The 17,634-nt window shown below is 37.3% G+C and overlaps 1 protein-coding gene across 9 annotated transcripts in view; it reads right to left on the bottom strand.

The window, feature by feature from the left end:
• The window catches only part of DMD (dystrophin), a 2,565,910-nt gene that overhangs the window by 1,628,826 nt on the left and 919,450 nt on the right, over positions 1 to 17,634 (bottom strand). For 8 of the 9 annotated variants that reach the window (XM_043895268.1, XM_043895262.1, XM_043895270.1 and 5 more), the window contains exons 8-9: positions 1,707 to 1,888; positions 284 to 412 (exon numbers count right to left, since the gene is read on the bottom strand). In XM_043895268.1, coding sequence (XP_043751203.1) covers positions 284 to 412; positions 1,707 to 1,888 — 311 coding nt within the window. The remainder of the gene's footprint in view (positions 1 to 283; positions 413 to 1,706; positions 1,889 to 17,634) is intronic. The other variant, XM_043895269.1, reaches the window with a different exon arrangement.

Here is a 17,634-nt window from a genome sequence, read left to right as displayed (position 1 = left end):
ACTTACAGGTAATTATATAATGAGAGTACAAATCACTATTTTGAGAATCATCAGTCATGAAGAATCAACATATGGTTAAACCTAGAGAGTTCTCAATAGCAAAAACAGCATCATGTCAAGTATCTGATACAACTGAGAACCATGAAATGGCTCTGGATGAAGAAGGGGGAAAGAAAAAAAAAAAAGGCACTGCAAAATTCAAACAGACACAAAAAACCATGTTGGGTTATCTTGGATGAAGAAGTTCTTTGGTTTGGAGAACAGAGAGTAAATGTTGACAGACCTGTGAAGGAAATGGGCTCCGTGTGGGGTCAGAGGTGGAGACATAAGCAGCCTGTGTGTAGGCATAGCTCTTGAAGCGAGGCTGAGGAGAAGGAGTTCGTTCATAGCCCTGTGCTAGACTGACAGTGATCTGCAGAAGGGTTTGGGGAAGGAGGACAGAGAGGAGGAGGAGACAGCATAAGTAACCCTGAAAGGAACTGCTTTCCAACACACTAGAAAAACAAATAGCAAACGGACACAGTGAGCTGAAAAGTGCAATCCTAAACACATGTAAGTGATATTCGAAACTGGTACACTCCAAGCACTGCGGTGTGTTCAATGTCGTGTCGGAAGGCAGGGAGTCAGGGGAGAGAGCAGGATAGGGTTTCATCATAAAGAGTCCATACGGACACACCTCCAGCACCAATACAAGATGCGTCCCTGCCATCTGGCGAAAACATGCATCCCAAAGCAATTTTCTCTGAACCCAAAGTAAACAAAACCAGAATTCATCATGTCAATACCCTGGAAAGGACTGGAGCTTTCATAAGCTAAATATAGAATTAGCTCAGTAGAGTGAGAAAATGAGGCCTGAGAGCTTTCCACGCCTTCAGCAGAAATTTCGCTAATGGCTTTTGCATCGTTGTGTCAAATAATGAAAAAAAAAAAAAAAAAAACCAACAACAACAAAACAAAACACCCTAAATATGCTTCTTGGGAAGAAGAACAAGACATGTAGTGGAAGAATCCCACTGGATTCTATACAATAATATCATAGAAGTCTTTACCATATGTATTCTCATTTAAATTTTACTTAAATTATTTTAAACTAATTTCATCTTACCAAAAATGTTACTTTGAGTATTCAAAATTTGTTAATACATCAGCAAGTTGCCGCTAAAAGTAAGAAAATATTATTAAACAGAATATTTGCCTTTGCTCTTGGTTTGGTTCCCTGCTTTGTGCTCTAGCTGATGGAAAGTCTAATATGTATATGACTCTATCTTTAATCTTATGTCATGTTACACAATGGAAATACAATCTATTCTGTGTACCAAATTCATATAAAATGGTGCTTACCAATAGCAGAGCATTTTATTTATTTATTTATTTATTTTTAGCAGAGCATTTTAAAAATGTGTCTTGAAAACAACATTATAGTTCATGAATCAGGTAAAATTTAAGTTCATTGAGTCCTCTCTCTCATTTTCTCTCTCCAAAGACACACATACACATATACACACACACACACTCTAAGCTAAGCTGTATATATACTTTTGCACATATATGCATGTGTGAATATATATATATACACACACACTATGCTACATATATATATGTGTGTGTATCTATCCATAGATAATATAGATATGTGTGTATGATAACTAAAAATCCATAAAAAACAGGAAATATCATGGCTATTAGCTATCTCTTCCATCTTTTACCTGTTGAGAGTAGTGCATTTGATGATGTAGTTGAAAATGTTCTTCTCTCGTAACTTTTGATGGCCTTGGCAACATTTCCACCTCCTGGATGGCTTCGAGGCTCACTTGTTGAGGCAAAACTTGGAAGAGAGACGTGACGTACATTAAGATGGACTTCTTATCTGGATAAGTGGTGGCAACATCTGTAAGCACATTAACACCACATATCAATTTTGGGTTTCTATATCGGAGTCTCTAAAAGGGGATGAACAAATCAATGTTACAGGAAGAAGATGGATTAATGAGCACTTGATTGTCCATGAATGTCCTCCAGAGACTAATTAGAACATGATAATCAGGCTTAAAATGTACTTCCAATTTGGCAGACCAATGAGATGCACACTAAAGTTAATTTCTTTTCCTTGTTCACATAAAAACTTCATTCCGCAATACTTTTTCGAAAGTCAAATTGCCAAACCAGCCCATCTGAGAGAGTGGTTTTCATTAGATAAGAAACAAAAATAAAACACTGCGTCTTCCTTACCATGGAAAGTTATAACAGCATGTCAATTAAAATGGTGCACTGGTAATTAAACAATTACACCAAAGAGCTTAATGCCCTGGTTTCCAGTAAAGAAAGCTCGTACCTCCTAATCAAATTTTTGCTGGTGATTAAGCATGTAAAGAGCAAAATAATGTCTCTGTGTTGAAATGAGCCATGTATTTCTACAATCAAAATAAAATAAAACAACTATATACCATATGCACAATGATTTGTAATATTCCTTAAGTATATTAAAAATATTTGTTTACATTATGGTACATCTGTTAAAGTCAGATGTCGCTTTCCTTCTCAGATGTTAGAGATAAATTTAAAAGTCCTTCACATAAAGTTGATCTGACATTATGTCCTTTGCCACATCTAGGGAATGAAAGAAACCCAGTGTTTAAAGTCAATAATAATTCATAATAACACATACAATAAGTGGCAGCTCCTTCAAAAGCTTCTTTTGCTTCTTGGCATTACAATTTACCCACTGTGCTCATTCCAGGGAACCAAAATGTAAAAATAATCCTTTATGTGAAGTGTATCATTAATCCCAGAAGTGTTAAAACATAAATCCTGGCAGGAGGCCAAGACAACTTAGCAGCAATGTGCCAGGCATTTCTCTTGCCATAAATTTATCCTAGCTCAGCTAGCATGAAAAGATCTGTTTTAAGTTAAATATGTATATTCTGATCAGGTGTTCTGATTATAAGTTAAAAAGCCAAAAGTCAAATTTCAAGTCCAAAAGCATAAAAGGAGGTTGAGCAGGTCACTCAGTCAAATTCCTCCACAAGTTACAGGAACATGATTAACCAGAACAACTATTTTTAAAGTATTTTTCAAAAGAGTTAAGGAGGAGGGAAAAGCTAGCTAATGTTCCTTGGTCTGCTTCTATCCATAGTATAACACAGCACTTCTTAATTTTTAATGTGCATATGAATCACCTGGGGGTCTTTTTAAAACTCAGATTCAGTAGGTCACAGGGGGAGCCTGAGGCCCTGCATTTCCAACAAGCTCCCAGGTGATGCTGAAGCTGTTGGCTTGAAGGCCATACTTAGAATAACAAGGGTCATAAAAAATGACACAGAAACACACTCTTGTATTATCTTCTGCATCATTGTTTTGCTTACTTGTTTTCAGAAGATACTTATTGGACACTTAAATGCATCAGGCTTAGAGGTACAAAGGGCTTCCCTGGTGGCTTAGATGGTAAAAAATCTACTTATAAGGCAGGAGATCAGGGTTCGATCCCTAGGTTGGCAGGTTCCCCTGGAGAAAAAAATGGCAACTCACTCCAATATTCTTGCCTAGAGAATTCCATGGACAGAGGAGCCTGGTGGGCCACAGTCCATGGGGTTGCAAAGAGTCGGACGTAATAAAGTGACTAACACTTCAGAAGTACAAAGCTATAAAATACATGGTCTCTGCGCCCTATTATAATTTATTATAATTTAATTACTAGCCAATGGATGGTGAAGATAATTTTTTGCAAATATTTTTTAGGAAAGAACTAGAGAATACTGTGTGTATAAGTTCTGCCTTTCTAAAAAAAAATTTAGTAGCTTAGCTTTGAAATTCTACAATCTCTCTTTCATTTCATAATTGTTTTTCAAGTGTTCATTGTATGGTAGATAGTATACTTTATACCATATGTTTCTGAAACTCTAGAATGTTTTTTCCCTTCTCACTAGTAACTAGTCAAGTTTATCTTTAATGAGCAAAATTTAGAATTCAGTTTATTTTTTAGTGCATTAAATAAAACCATGCTGTGAGAAAGGCACTGAATTTTAAAAGACTGTCTATGTAAATAAAAAGGTCCATGTCTATTTACTGCTATATTAGACATGTGAATGTGTAAAACTGGCCTTAAATACACACTGTGTACACAAGAAATAAAGGTAAAAATAGATCAAGCATTATTTCTACTGCTCCAAGCAAACGTCAAAAATTGTAGCACATGTTATCTACATAAGAGATCTTTTGGATGAATGTGAATATTCATAAATATTACTTACTACAATCACAATTTGACCAAACTACTGATGTTTTTACCCCAATCTTTTACCATCCTACCTCTGAAGCTATCCAGGATTCAGTTGCACCAGTAGCTAGAACTCAGTATTTCTTTTTTTTATAGAAAGGGATTCAGATATTCTAAAATCGGTTGAATTCCTTCCAAATATATTTACTAAAGATGTATTATACTTTAAATATTTTAATAGATTATCCAGGAGGTTAGAATGCCTGAATGCTGCTTACAATTTGGAATAATAAAATAAGTAAGAAGAAAAGTATATTACAGTACAATGCTAAATAGAATTTAAAATGTGTTCCACTTACTGGCACAACCAGTGCTTTAATAAGTTCAGAAAAATGAAGAAAGCATACCTTACTGGAAGATCAGATAATTCTTTATGAAAAGAAAACTGAAATAAATGTGTATAGGATTTAATTAGCTGGAAATGGAGCAACGTATTCCTCCACTGTAGAATGTACTCCTCCAGTGTAGAAAAGCATGAGCAAAAGTGCTGAAGTAGAAACAGATTGGGCTTCCCTGGTGGCTCAGTGGGTAAAGAATCCACCTGCAATGCAGGAGACACAGGAGACATGGGTTCGATCCCTGGGTTGGGAAGATCCCCTGGAGTAGGACATGGCAACCCACTCCAGTATTCTTGCCTGGAGAATCCGATGGACCAAGGAGCCTGGCAGGTCACCATCCAAAGGGTTGCAAAGAGTCAGACATGACTGTGTGACTGAGCACAGAGAAACATTAGACAGGCCCCAGGAAGAGTGACTTTGAGTGTCTTAGCCACGTAATTGAGCTTAATAGGACAAAATGGGAAGCCTGCATGTAAAACCCTAAGGGATCATAAAGGCAAAGTAGTCACTTGGCCTTAGTTCAATAGGTTGAAGAGTGAGTAACTACTTTTGATCCAGATTGTGACATCATTGAATTTTTTGTAAAGTAAAACCATTAAGTACAGAATAGAAAGAAGGAGGAAAAAAAAAAAACAAACAAACTAGCATCAAGTAGAAGGCTGAGACCCAATCCAGACAGGAGGTGTTATGGAACTAAAATAGGCTGTGTTATGAAAACAAGGGAATGTGTGATAGAAATTCTAAGATCCAAAATAACTGTATTCAATTTCAATTCATTTACTCCACAGTCTTTGCAGATGCCTGTATACAGGATCCTGTCCTAAGCCTTGAGGGCACAAAGATTAATAAACTGAAAATGAAATGGAGGAGGAAACTGCTTGTTCTGTAGCTATAGCAACAAATAGCTACCAATACAAGTTTCAATCTCATTTAATCAATTAACAATTACCTGCCTACAGAGTCTTGATCATGCTTCCCCAGGCCAACCAATATCAACCTCTCCCTTCTGAGGGGCCAATCAGAAGTGCACTTGCTCCAAAATGAACACATTGTGAACACAAAGCAATTAATGGTGGTCTCACCTGAGCAACCAATCATGCTTCTAAGAGTGTCCTCAACCTAATCCCTAGTCTGAATGTCCACAATCTCCTGAACTCTGGGTTTCCCCTCAAATCTAAGGATTTAAAGAAAGTGAGAATGATGGGATGCAACTTTTTATTATTACAAGACATTAAAATGTATAAATTGAAAAGAAGTGGGTAAACCCCCAAAATAAGAACTTAAAATTATATGAAAGCTATCTAAAACTCTACTATATAATGGATTCATTGCCATAAATGCTTAAATTAATCATTTTTAATCCAATCTTTGAAGCCATTTCAGAATGGAAATGTTGAGCTCTTAATATGCCAGAAAATTATTTATGAACTGTAACTTTGATTCTGATGAGTATTTCTACAGTCATCAGAATTTTGATACTGAGGACTATACTGAAAAAAAATCACTTAGGGAAATTCTCTATTTTTCAAAGAAATTGAAGTCCACAGGGGTTTGATGGCAAGTTCAAAAGCTAGATCCAGTCCAAGTTAGAACTCAGTCAGTGTATCATACTTTTCAGTACCTTACACCTTCATTTTTATCAGAGAATGTGATCTCAGTGCATTTGAAAACTGAGACTCTCAAAGTCATTATCTAAATCATGACCTGGTGATCCATGTGGTTCCATTATCAAACATCACCTACACTCTCCATGGAATTAGTCATTTCTACTTCTAATAAGTGAGGTATAACAAGAGTAAATACATATTAAAAATGCAACTTCAGTGGCAATCAAAGAAATGCAAATTAAATAAACATGAAGGTGTTTAATTATACTCCACTGTCTATCAAATTATCAAAGAATGACAAAAGGGTAACAATCAATCTGGCAGTAGCATCAATGAAAAATATTTTGCTATGTCTAAAAACAATCATATTCAATGATCTAGTAATTTTCCTTTTAGGAATCCACCATAAGGAAATAATTAGATTTCTACATGAAGTTTTATGTAAACAATGTGAAAGTTAAGCTCTATTTACAATTAGAAAAGATTTATCACACAAAAAAGAAAAGAAATGCAAACCATCTCAAATTGCTTAGTAGAAAATTAGAATTAGAAATGATCAAGTGCATAATTACTTATGAATATCACAAAGCCATTCAAAATGCTGCTTTTGAAGAATATTTGATAATATGTGAAAATAAATTCTTAATAAGGTAATAGTGAAACAGAAGGAAGCACAATTTATATAGAATATAACAATTTGTGGAAAAAGTTAGGAGAACATACTTTAAGACATTAGTGAAATGGGTATGGTTGTGGAATTTAAAATAATTTACTTTTTCTCCTTCATCCTATCTATATCTTCCACACTATTCTACATTCACTAATTTTATAATCACACACTATATTCTATAATACAAGTATCTGTAAAGATCAAAGAGATGATAAAATCAAAGGTGTACAATGTTTTCTTTTAGTATGCCCCAAGAAGTACTTCTCCAAGAAGTCAATGAGAATGAGTTTGGTAGGAAACTGGTGTTCTCAACACAGAACTGTTTTTTTGTGCTTGCCTGGTAGCTCAGCTGATAAAGAATCCGCCTGCAATGAAGGAGACCCCAGTTCAATTACTGGGTCGGGAAGATCTGCTGGAGAAGGGATAGGCTACCCACGCCAGTAATCTTGGGCTTCCCTGGTGGCTCAGTTGGTAAGGAATCCACTTGCAATGTGGAAGACTTGGGTTTGATCCCTGGCTTGGGAAGATCCCTTGGAGAAGGGAATGGCTACCCACCCCAGTATAATGGCCTGGAGAATCTTATCTTGGGCAACCAACCTCCAGAAAGTCTGATTAGCCAGCTGCCAGGCACAACCTTGAAACACCTCTGGGAAATCTAAACAAGAGCCTCCACTGTCTAACTCTCAGGTGAGTTTTCTGCCAGGAGAAAGGCAGGAATTGAAATACTGGGTTATAATGTACATCATGTGTAATTGGAAAGAAGCAGGATTTCAAAGGTAACAGATTTATAAATGTGAACTCACAAAGTTTGGTCAGCCTTTTAAAAGTTATATTAAAAGTTTTAAAAGATCATGGTTATCTTTTATCAGATCAGAATAAATGATCTGAATAAATGTGGATCATTCCCCACTGAAGTTGTATTCAGTTCAGTTCAGTTCAGTCGCTCAGTTGTGTCTGACTCTTTGCGACCCCATGAATCACAGCACTCCAGGCGTCCCTGTCCATCACCAACTCCCGGAGTCTACTCAAACTCATGCCCATCTAGACGGTGATGCCATCCAGCCATCTCATCCTCTGTCATCCCCTTCTCCTCCTGCCCCCAATCCCTCCCAGCATCAGGGTCTTTTCCAATGAGTCAACTCTTTGCATGAGGTGGCCAAAGTATTGGAGTTATATCAGGAACAAAACAATCAATAAATCTACTGTAAGAGAAGGGGAATGGGTGAACTGGGAAGAAGAAACTTGCAGTACCCAAGAAGGCATGGTCAGATAGCTCTAAAAATGAAAATGTGAATGCATGCTTTTAAACACAATAAAAATGCTGTGTTTGCTAAATAACCAAATGCACAGATGCGAAATTCTGAAGAACTTATTGATGAAAGCAAAGGAGGTTTATACATGAGGTCTATAAAGAAAGAAATACTGTCACATTGTCATCTGATCTCTAAGCACTAGAATAAATTGTAGGTGATACCATAGCAATGGAGTAATTCATTAAAGTGTTAGACTGTTATTTTCAGTTTTAGTATTTTTCATCCAGCACTACATTCTACACACATGCATCTTCCATTCACAAGTCACTTTACACAGTGGATATGCAGAATTCTAGTAAGAAAATAACTCACACAGGTCCCCTCTGGTTAAATTCTTTGAAATTCTACAATACATTCTTCCCTCACTAAATTAAGTACCCTTTAATTAAGCTGTTCCATAGTTTTAGCATTTCACTCACTGATCCAAGTTGCTTTTATCATCTAATAACAATCTTTCTCATTAAAGGGCTATAAAATATAGTAATGAAAGTAATTTGTATTGATGAAGATGATTCAGTTTCATAATAAAATTAATGATAAAAGTATAGGCTTTTATTTATACATGAGAAACACTAAACACTTTTATCATTTAAACATCGAATTATTCCTTTCAAGATGCTTACGGTACAGCTAGCAGAAAACTATGAATGTAGTTTGGTACAAGTAGATACAATGCTTAAGATACATAATGCTTACCTAGGGTCTAACAGGGAAAAACTAAAGCAAAAATCAGGTGGCTTACAGGAGACTTCAGATACCCTCCCACACTAGTTCAGCTTTCTGATAATTAACCAAACAATGCTAAAGATACCTATACAAATATGAACTGTGTATTCAATCCAATAAATAATGGTAACTGGAAATGATGTTACTGATTCTGAAAAGAATGGAAGTGACAATATGAGACACTGAAAACAAATAGTTAATGAGTTACTACTTTGTACCAGCCTAGTTTTTGAATATATAGATATATATTCTGGTCTTTGAGGATATAATGGTAAATAAATAGGCCCAGAGATCTGGCCTCATGGTTCTTTGACTCTAACGGGGAAGCACAATTAAAAATAAATTATCTCAAAATCCTCAATTTACCACCTGCCAATTTACCCCTAACCCCTAGTTCTTGTTACTTCATTGTGTATTTTTAAAAATGCCTTCCACAAATGCACTACCTTTGCTAGGCTTTTGGGAGGAATTAAATAAGAGTGGGGACTCTGTAGTGTTAAGACCAAACATTCTGATAGTGCCTAGAAACAAATATACAGAAGCATGTGGGTAAAGGTCAATTAAATGGAAATTCCCCATCAATCCTGACGTAATAAGTTTCAAACAAACCATCTTTATATTGAATGTTTTTTTTAACCAAATATCAAATGTTTTCTATGTGCAGCTAATCAAAGTGAGAATTATCTTTAAAATTTTCAATTTCATAAGCAACATATTTCCAAAACTTTCTCTTCCATCTACTCACTGAGTTTGTACCCCCATTCAAATACACACACACACGCACACACACACACATTTAAAAAAATAACCCTGAGCATTAAAAACCTTAGAACAACTTTTCAGGACATATCCACTAAAATCAGGAGAATGGAAAACAGCTTGACCTAACAAATGGAAGTTAATCAGTGTAGGAGACTATTGATGGAAAAATATTTGTACTTTCTTACAATTCTCTCTACATGCCTATTGTGGGAAGAACTATTGGAGTTTCCATTTGAGAAGGAACTATTTTGGCTCAGTGACATTTAACTCTGCTTCCTTAATTGTCACCTGCTGATCCTGTGCTTTGCTTCTGATCTGACCAAACTGACTTCTTTTTTCCCTACTGCTAGAAAAAGTACAACAGGTTTCATAAAGAACCCCACATAGTAACTTTATTAACACAAAAATATTCTATTTTTACCCCCTTGTTCTCTACATTGTGAGAAATGATACTTGATAAATAATGAGGCCAGAATAAAGAGGCTTATTTCACTTGACATACATTTCATTGGTTATTATCATGTTTTCTGCTATAATTTGGGATTTAGAAATATGACTGATGGTGTAAGGGCAGTTCCAAGGCAAGTTCCTCAATGATAACAAGCTTAAGGCAGAAACAGTATATAAGATCAATCTTTTTGCAAAATATTATTAAAAAATTATCCAACAGGCTAAGCTCTTTGATATGAAGTGGATAATTTTTTAATCAAATTATGGTGCTGCCCCTTACAAAGAAGAGATGATGGCACTTAACTAATTCCTCATTTTTCCCAGTTTCTATCTGTAAAATGAGTCATATTATTGCACAAATGTCTAGTGATGATGTTTGAGAGAGAAATGAGTGTACAGAGCACTTTAACCACTATTTGTTGTGACATGTTTGAATTGGAACATAATTATAATTTCCGAGTTTGCCTGCCTTGATACATTCACCAAATGTTTGTGGCATGCTTACCATGTGTAATACATGACCATCAACTCACTTGAGAATAAATCATTTTGATAATTAGAATGGTTCCATCACCTAACTCCTAGGGTAGAAACTGGTGGATTATGGGACAAGCTGAAGACAATCAACATGGAGGTGAAACTCTCAGACAGAAAACACTTATTATGGGGGAGTGAGGTCTGCATCATGATGGATATGATGGATGGCATCATGGCAGCACCAGGGACCATATGCAGCATCAGAAGGGGCACAGTGTTTAGTAAGACACCATCACAAACAAACGGCCAGATAACTGATGACAGAAGAGGTGTTCTTGAACTAATCCCCAGTTTTGTAGTTTTCTAACTGAAAACTGGGCCCGGTGGCCAAACGGCATGCACTTGTGTTGTCCCTAAGCACTAGCAGAAACATGCCGAAGAAACACCAAATAAATAAGGGGCAAACTTTCATGTATTTTCAAATTACAGAGACACATTCGGCTTTTACAGTAAAAATAAAATTTCATTTGAGTATGAGTTTTTAAATTCCACCTATGTAATCAGGGGTTCCCAATTATACACACAATAATATGCATGGATGATAAGTAGCTTTTAACATAACTTTTAACATGAAAAAACAAATTAGAATTTAATAAAAGTGAAGATAATCATGTGAAAAATGATGGAGAAAGATACAGGTGCCAAAGTGAATAAGCATCAGAAACCATATAATAAGCACATATTAAGACAATAATAGGAGGTAATCTGTTATCCAAGAGACTATAATTTTGAATACTGAATAGAATTATATGTGTGTGTTGAAAAATACAACATAAATGGAGGTATAAGGAGGAATAAAGGACCACCATAACTAGTAAGAGAGCACTAAGTTATTTTCTACAATCCTATATACAGTGTTTGGATTTTTTTTTTTTTTTTTACTTTTCCAGCTTTCTTGTTTATTACACAAATTGACTTAGAAATACTAACATATCTGTAAATGGGGGATGAAGTAGAGGTTTTACTTATAAACAACTCTTTCCTTAAGAGATATATTTTTTCTCAGTTTTAAATAAGAAAAATATTTCCTTTTAACACATATAGTAATTAGCTTATAGCCATGTTACTTAAATTTAAATTCCATAGTACTTACTAGATTTCCTAAGAAGTCAAAGTACTCTCTTAAGAGAGTGTATCTTGCAGTGTTTGGATTTTAACTCTCAGAAAAAACTCCTGTCTTCCTACCACTAATCACAGATACTGAGACCGATGCCCACCCACTTGTTCTTTCCTCTTCTTACAATTAATGGGCTCCCATTGCAATAAAGGCAAGTTTCTCTAATGTAGTTTTCCTTTTCTATTAATCCTCAATTCTTCCTCAGCCTATGCAGAGACTTTCCTAACTCCCACTTGAAAGATAAAGCAGATCGCAAACAAACAACTTTGGTATGCTGGTAAACTCATTTTCAAAACAAACAAAAACCAACAAAGAAAATACAAGCACAGTAACAACAAAATCCCTGACCGCAGTGTTCCCCAATCTCCATGGCATAAATCCTCCTACTGTGGCTCAGTTCAAGTTGCCCATGGCTTAACAGTTCAGTTCAGATCAGTTCAGTTGCTCAGTTGTGTCCGACTCTTTGTGACTCCATGGACTACAGCACACCAGGCTTCCCTGTCCTTCACCAATTCCTGGGGCTTACGCAAACTCATGTCCATCGAGTCAGTGATGCCATCCAACCATCTCATCCTCTGTTGTCTGCTTTTCCTCCCACCTTCATTCTTTCCCAGCATCAAGGTCTTTTCTAGTGGGTCAGTTCTTAGCATCAGGTGGCCAAAGTATTGGAGTTTCAGCTTCAGCATCAGTCCTTCCAATGAATATTCAGGACTGGTTGGGCTTCCCTAGTGGTATGACTTGTAAAGAAACTGCCTGTAATGCCAGAGACCTGGGTTCGATTCTGGGGTTGGGAAGATCCCCTGGAGAAGGGGCCACCCACTCCAGTATTCTGACCTGGAGAATTCCATGGACTGTCTGGAGAACTGCACAGTCCACGTGGTTGCAAAGAGTTGTACACAACTGAGCGACTGACTTTCACTTTCACTTACAGACTTCCCTGGTAGCTCAGATGGTAAGGCGTCTCCCTGCAATGTGGGAGACACAGGTTCAATCCCTAGGTTGGGAAGATCCCCCTGGAGAAGGAAATGGCAACCCACTCCAGTACTCCTGCCTGGAAAACTCCATGGACAGAGGAGTCTGGTAGGCTACAGTCCATGGGATCGCAAAGAGTCGGACATGAAGTAGCGACTTCACTTTGTATTTTGTACTAGACTGATTGGATCTCCTTGCAGTCCAAGGGACTCCCAAGACTCTTCTCCAACACCACAGTTCAAAAGCATCTATTCTTCAGTGCTCAGCTTTCTTTATAGTCTAACTCTCACATCCAAACATGACTACTGGAAAAATCATAGCTTTGACTAGATGAACTTTTGTTGGCAAAGTAATGTCTCTGCTCTTCAATATGCTGTCTAGGTTGGTCATAGCTTTTCTTCCAAGGGGCAAGGGTCTTTTAATTTCATGGCTGCAATCACTGTCTGCAGTGATTTTGGAGCCCCACAAAATAAAGTGTCTCACATTTTCCATTGTTTCCCCATCTATTTGATATGAAGTGATTAGACCAGATGCCATGATCTTATTTTTCTGAATGTTGAGTTTTCAGCCAACTTTCTCACTCTCCTCTTTCACTTTCATCAAGAGGTTCCTTAGTTCTTCTTCACTTTCTGCCATAAAGGTGATGTCATCTGCATATCTGAGGTTATTGATATTTCTCCCAGCAATCTTGATTCCAGCTTGTGCTTCATCGTGTCTGGCATTTTGCATGATGTACTCTGCATATAAGTTAAATAAGCAGGGTGACAATATACAGCCTTGATGTACGCCTTTACTGATTTGGAACCAGTCTGTTCCATGTCCAGTTCTAATTGTTGCTTCTTGACCTGTATACAGATTTCTCAGGAGGAAGGAAAGGTGGTCTGGTATTCCCATCTCTTGAAGAATTTTCCACAGTTTGTTGTGATCCACACAGTCAAAGGCTTTGGCATAGTCAATAAAGCAGAAGTAGATGTTTCTCTGGAATTCTCTTGCTTTTTTGATCTCTGGTTCCTCTGACTTTTATAAATCCAGCTTGAACATTTGGAAGTTCACAGTTCACGTACTGTTGAAGCCTGGCTTGGAGAATTTTGAGCATTACATTGCTAGCGTGTGAGATGAGGGCAATTGTGCAGTAGTTTGAACATTTTTGGCATTGCCTTTCTTTGGGATTAGAATGAAAACTGACCTTTTCCAGTCCTGTGGCCACTGATGAGTTTTCCAAATCTGCTGGCACATTGAGTGCAGCACTTTCACAGCATCATCTTTTAGGATTTGAAATAGCTCACCTGAAATTCCATCACCTCCACTAGCTTTGTTTGCAGTGATGTTTCCTAAGCCCCACTTGACTTTGCATTCCAGGATGTCTGGCCCTAGGTGAGGAATCACACCATTGTGGTTATCTGGGTCATGAAGATTTTTTTGTATAGTTCTTCTGTGTATTCTTGCCACCTCTTCTTAATATCTTCTGCTTCTGTTAGGTCCATACTATTTCTGTCCTTTATTGTGCCCAATTTTGCATGAAATAATCCCTTGGTGTCTCTAATTTTCTTGAAGAGATCTCTAGTCTTTTCCATTTTATTGTTTTCCTCTATTTCTTTGTACTGATCACTGAGGAGGGCTTTCTTATCTCTCCTTGCTATTCTTTGGAACTCTGCATTCAAATGGGTATATCTTTTTTTCTCCTTTGCCTTTATCTTCTCTTCTTTTCTCAGCTATTTGTAAGGCCTCCTCAGATAACCATTTTGCCTTTTTGCATTTCTCCTTCTCGGGGGTGATCTTGATCCCTGTCTCCTGTACAATGTCATGAACCTCTGTCCATAGTTCTTCAGGCACTCTATCAGATCTAATCCCTTGAATCTGTTTGTCACTTCCACTTTACAATCTTAAGGGATTTGATTTAGGCTATACCTGAATGGTCTGGTGGTTTTCCCTACTTTCTTCAATTTAAGTCTGAATTTTTCAATAAGGAGTTCATGATCTGAGCCACAGTCAGCTCCCAGTCTTCTTTTTGATGACTGTATAGAGCTTCTCCATCTTTGGCTGCAAAGAATGTAATCAATCTGATTTTGGTATTGACCATCTGGTGATGTCCTTGTATAGAGTCTTCTCTTATGTTTTTGGAAGAGGGTGTTTGCTATGAGCAGTGCGTTCTCTTGGCAAAACTCTGTTAGCCTTTGTCCTGCTTTGTTTGTACTCCAAGGCCAAATTTTCCTGTTACTCCAGATAGCTCTTGACTTCCTACTTTTGCATTCCAGTCCCCTATAATGAAAAGGACATCTTTTTTGGGTGTTAGTTCTAGAAGGTCTTATAGGTCTTCATAGAACCATTCAACTTCAGCTTCTTCAGCATTACTAGTCAGGGCATAGACTTGGATTATTGTGATATTGAATGGTTTGCCTTGGAAATGAACAGAGATCATTCTGTAGTTTTTGAGATTGCATCCAAGTACTACAATTTCGGACTCTTTCATTGAGTATGATGGCTACTCCATTTCTTCTAAGGGATTCTTGCACACAGTAGTAGATATAATGGTCATCTGAGTTAAATTCACCCATTCCAGTTCATTTTAGTTCATTGATACCTAAAATGTTGTTTACTCTTGCCATCTCCTGTTTGACCACTTCCAGTTTACCTTGATTCATGGACCATAATTCCTGAATTTAACAATCTGCTCCTGTGAGCCTGTAGGATCAGTTTCTTTCAATACAACGTTTCAAATGTTTAAGTTATATTCTTCACACCTACTTTCCTACCACCACTCCCCATTTCATTCAATTCATGTTTACCCAGCATCTTATATATGCCAAGTCCTGTTCCAGATGCTGGGAATGAATGAATACAGTGAACAGAGCAATGGCTCTGTCCTCATGAGGTCCAGATTTTAGTTGAGACACAGACAGTAGTAAAAGCAAATCTCCAGCTTCTAAGATTATAAGTGCTATAGAGAATAATAAAATGGGTAGGAAATGGGTGTGGTCAATATCTTAAGGAAGATGGACTCAGAAGTCACCACTGGGTAAGAAGGGATGAGAGAACTGCCTTCTGTCTCTCTATTCCTCTCATGGCTACAGTGCTGCCAAGCCTAATGGGTTGTTTTTCTATCTCCATCCTATTGTTTGGCTCACAGTTTCACAGTAGCACTCTCATTCTTAAACTGCTTCGTTTTTCTTAGATTCTTTGACACTACATTTTTCAGATTTTCTATGGATCTAGCCATACTTTCTCAGGCTTTCTTTTGGGTGCAACCTATTTAATATAAAATTTTGGAGTGAATGTAGAGGTTGGATCTCGGTCTTCACTATCTACACTCACTCTTCCCTAGGTGACGTCACCCAATTTGCTCTTCTTCTGCCTCCTGTCTCTTTTTTCCCTCTTCCTCTCTCTAAAATATTACATAAATGCTAGTGCTAGTGTTAGTCGCTCAGTCATGTCCAACTCTCGGTGATCCCATAGCTCGCCAAGCTCCTCTCTGTTGGGATTTCCCAGGCAAGAATACTGGAGTGGGCTACCTATATGCTAATGATTCCCAAATACCTATCTCCAGTTAAGGCCTCTGTTTCCTCAGGAGACATCTCAAATTTGTTACACACAAAATAAGGTTCTCACTTCTCTTCGAAACCATTATTGTTATTTAGTCACTAGGTTGTGTCTGATTCTTTCGCAACCCCATGGACGATAGCCCGCCAGGCTCCTCTGTCGATGGAATCCTCCAGGCAAGAAAACTGGAGTAGGTTGCCATTTCCTTCTCCAGAGGATCTTCCTGACTCAGGATTGAACCTGTGCCTCCTGCACTGGCATGAAAATTCTTTACCACTGAGCCATGAGGGAAATCCTCAAAACCATCAGTCTCCCCATTAATCACCACCTACCAATATGGTTACAATATTCATACATTCTGTCAGGCTGTAAAGTTAGCAATTGCCCTTGAGATTTTTCCTGCATTCCCTCATTTGATCTATTATCAAACCATGCCTTTTCTGCCTCTAAAAGGAATATATGCGTGCACTCATCTTCATGCTATTACTATTTCACCTAAGCCATGATTCTGGCCTTCTGAGTCTAGCACATTCACGTCCTAACTCTTCTCATGCCTTTCAGTTCATTTTGTTTTCAACAGCTGGAATCACCTTTCTAAAAACACAAATTAAAATGCAACATATTCTTACTTAAAACCCTTCAACACTTCTTATTTGTTTAGAATAAATCCAAACTGCTTCCCTATCCAACAAGGCTCTACATAACCCAGCCCTGCACACTTAGCTAACATAAATCAAATGGCCTCTTAACTTTCTTGCCTACCACCTTTCAGATACATTGGCCTTGTTTTCACATCTGAAGCAACACAGGCCCTTTTATACATCTTGTTTTTTACACTTGCTATTGCCATTACCTAAAATATTTTCCCCATCTTTTTGCATTTTTGATTCATTCTTATCCATTGGGTTTTCGCTCATATGACACCTCCTTAGAGATGCATTTGGTAATCACCCTATTGTAAGAAGCCCTCTCCCTGTCTCTTCATTTCACATTAACTCCTTTCCTTTATGTCATTCGCCACAAATTGTAGTTATTATGCTTATCTATTTGTGCCCCTGGTATTATTTGTCTCCTTACAATAATATAAGCCCTACAAGGGCAGGGAATTTGTCTAAAGCCTTTTTACCACTTACTGACTAATAGTGGGTAGTCCCTATTTGTTTAATTAGTTAAGGAATGAAAGAAGAGATAATTATGGCTTTTGGGAAGAAAGTTGCACTTCAGTGAAATGAATGCAGAATACGACTCATGATGAAAACTGAAAAGTGGTTGAAGGGGAAGAAAGCAGGGAGTATTTGCCTCCCTCCAAAATTATTTTAAAGAGATTCAGTA

The sequence above is a fragment of the Cervus elaphus genome, chromosome X, assembly GCF_910594005.1.
Source record: "Cervus elaphus chromosome X, mCerEla1.1, whole genome shotgun sequence".
Classification (NCBI taxonomy): domain Eukaryota; kingdom Metazoa; phylum Chordata; class Mammalia; order Artiodactyla; family Cervidae; genus Cervus; species Cervus elaphus.
The sequence above is the reverse complement of the archived record's forward strand: the minus strand, read 5'-3'. Positions and strand labels throughout refer to the sequence as shown.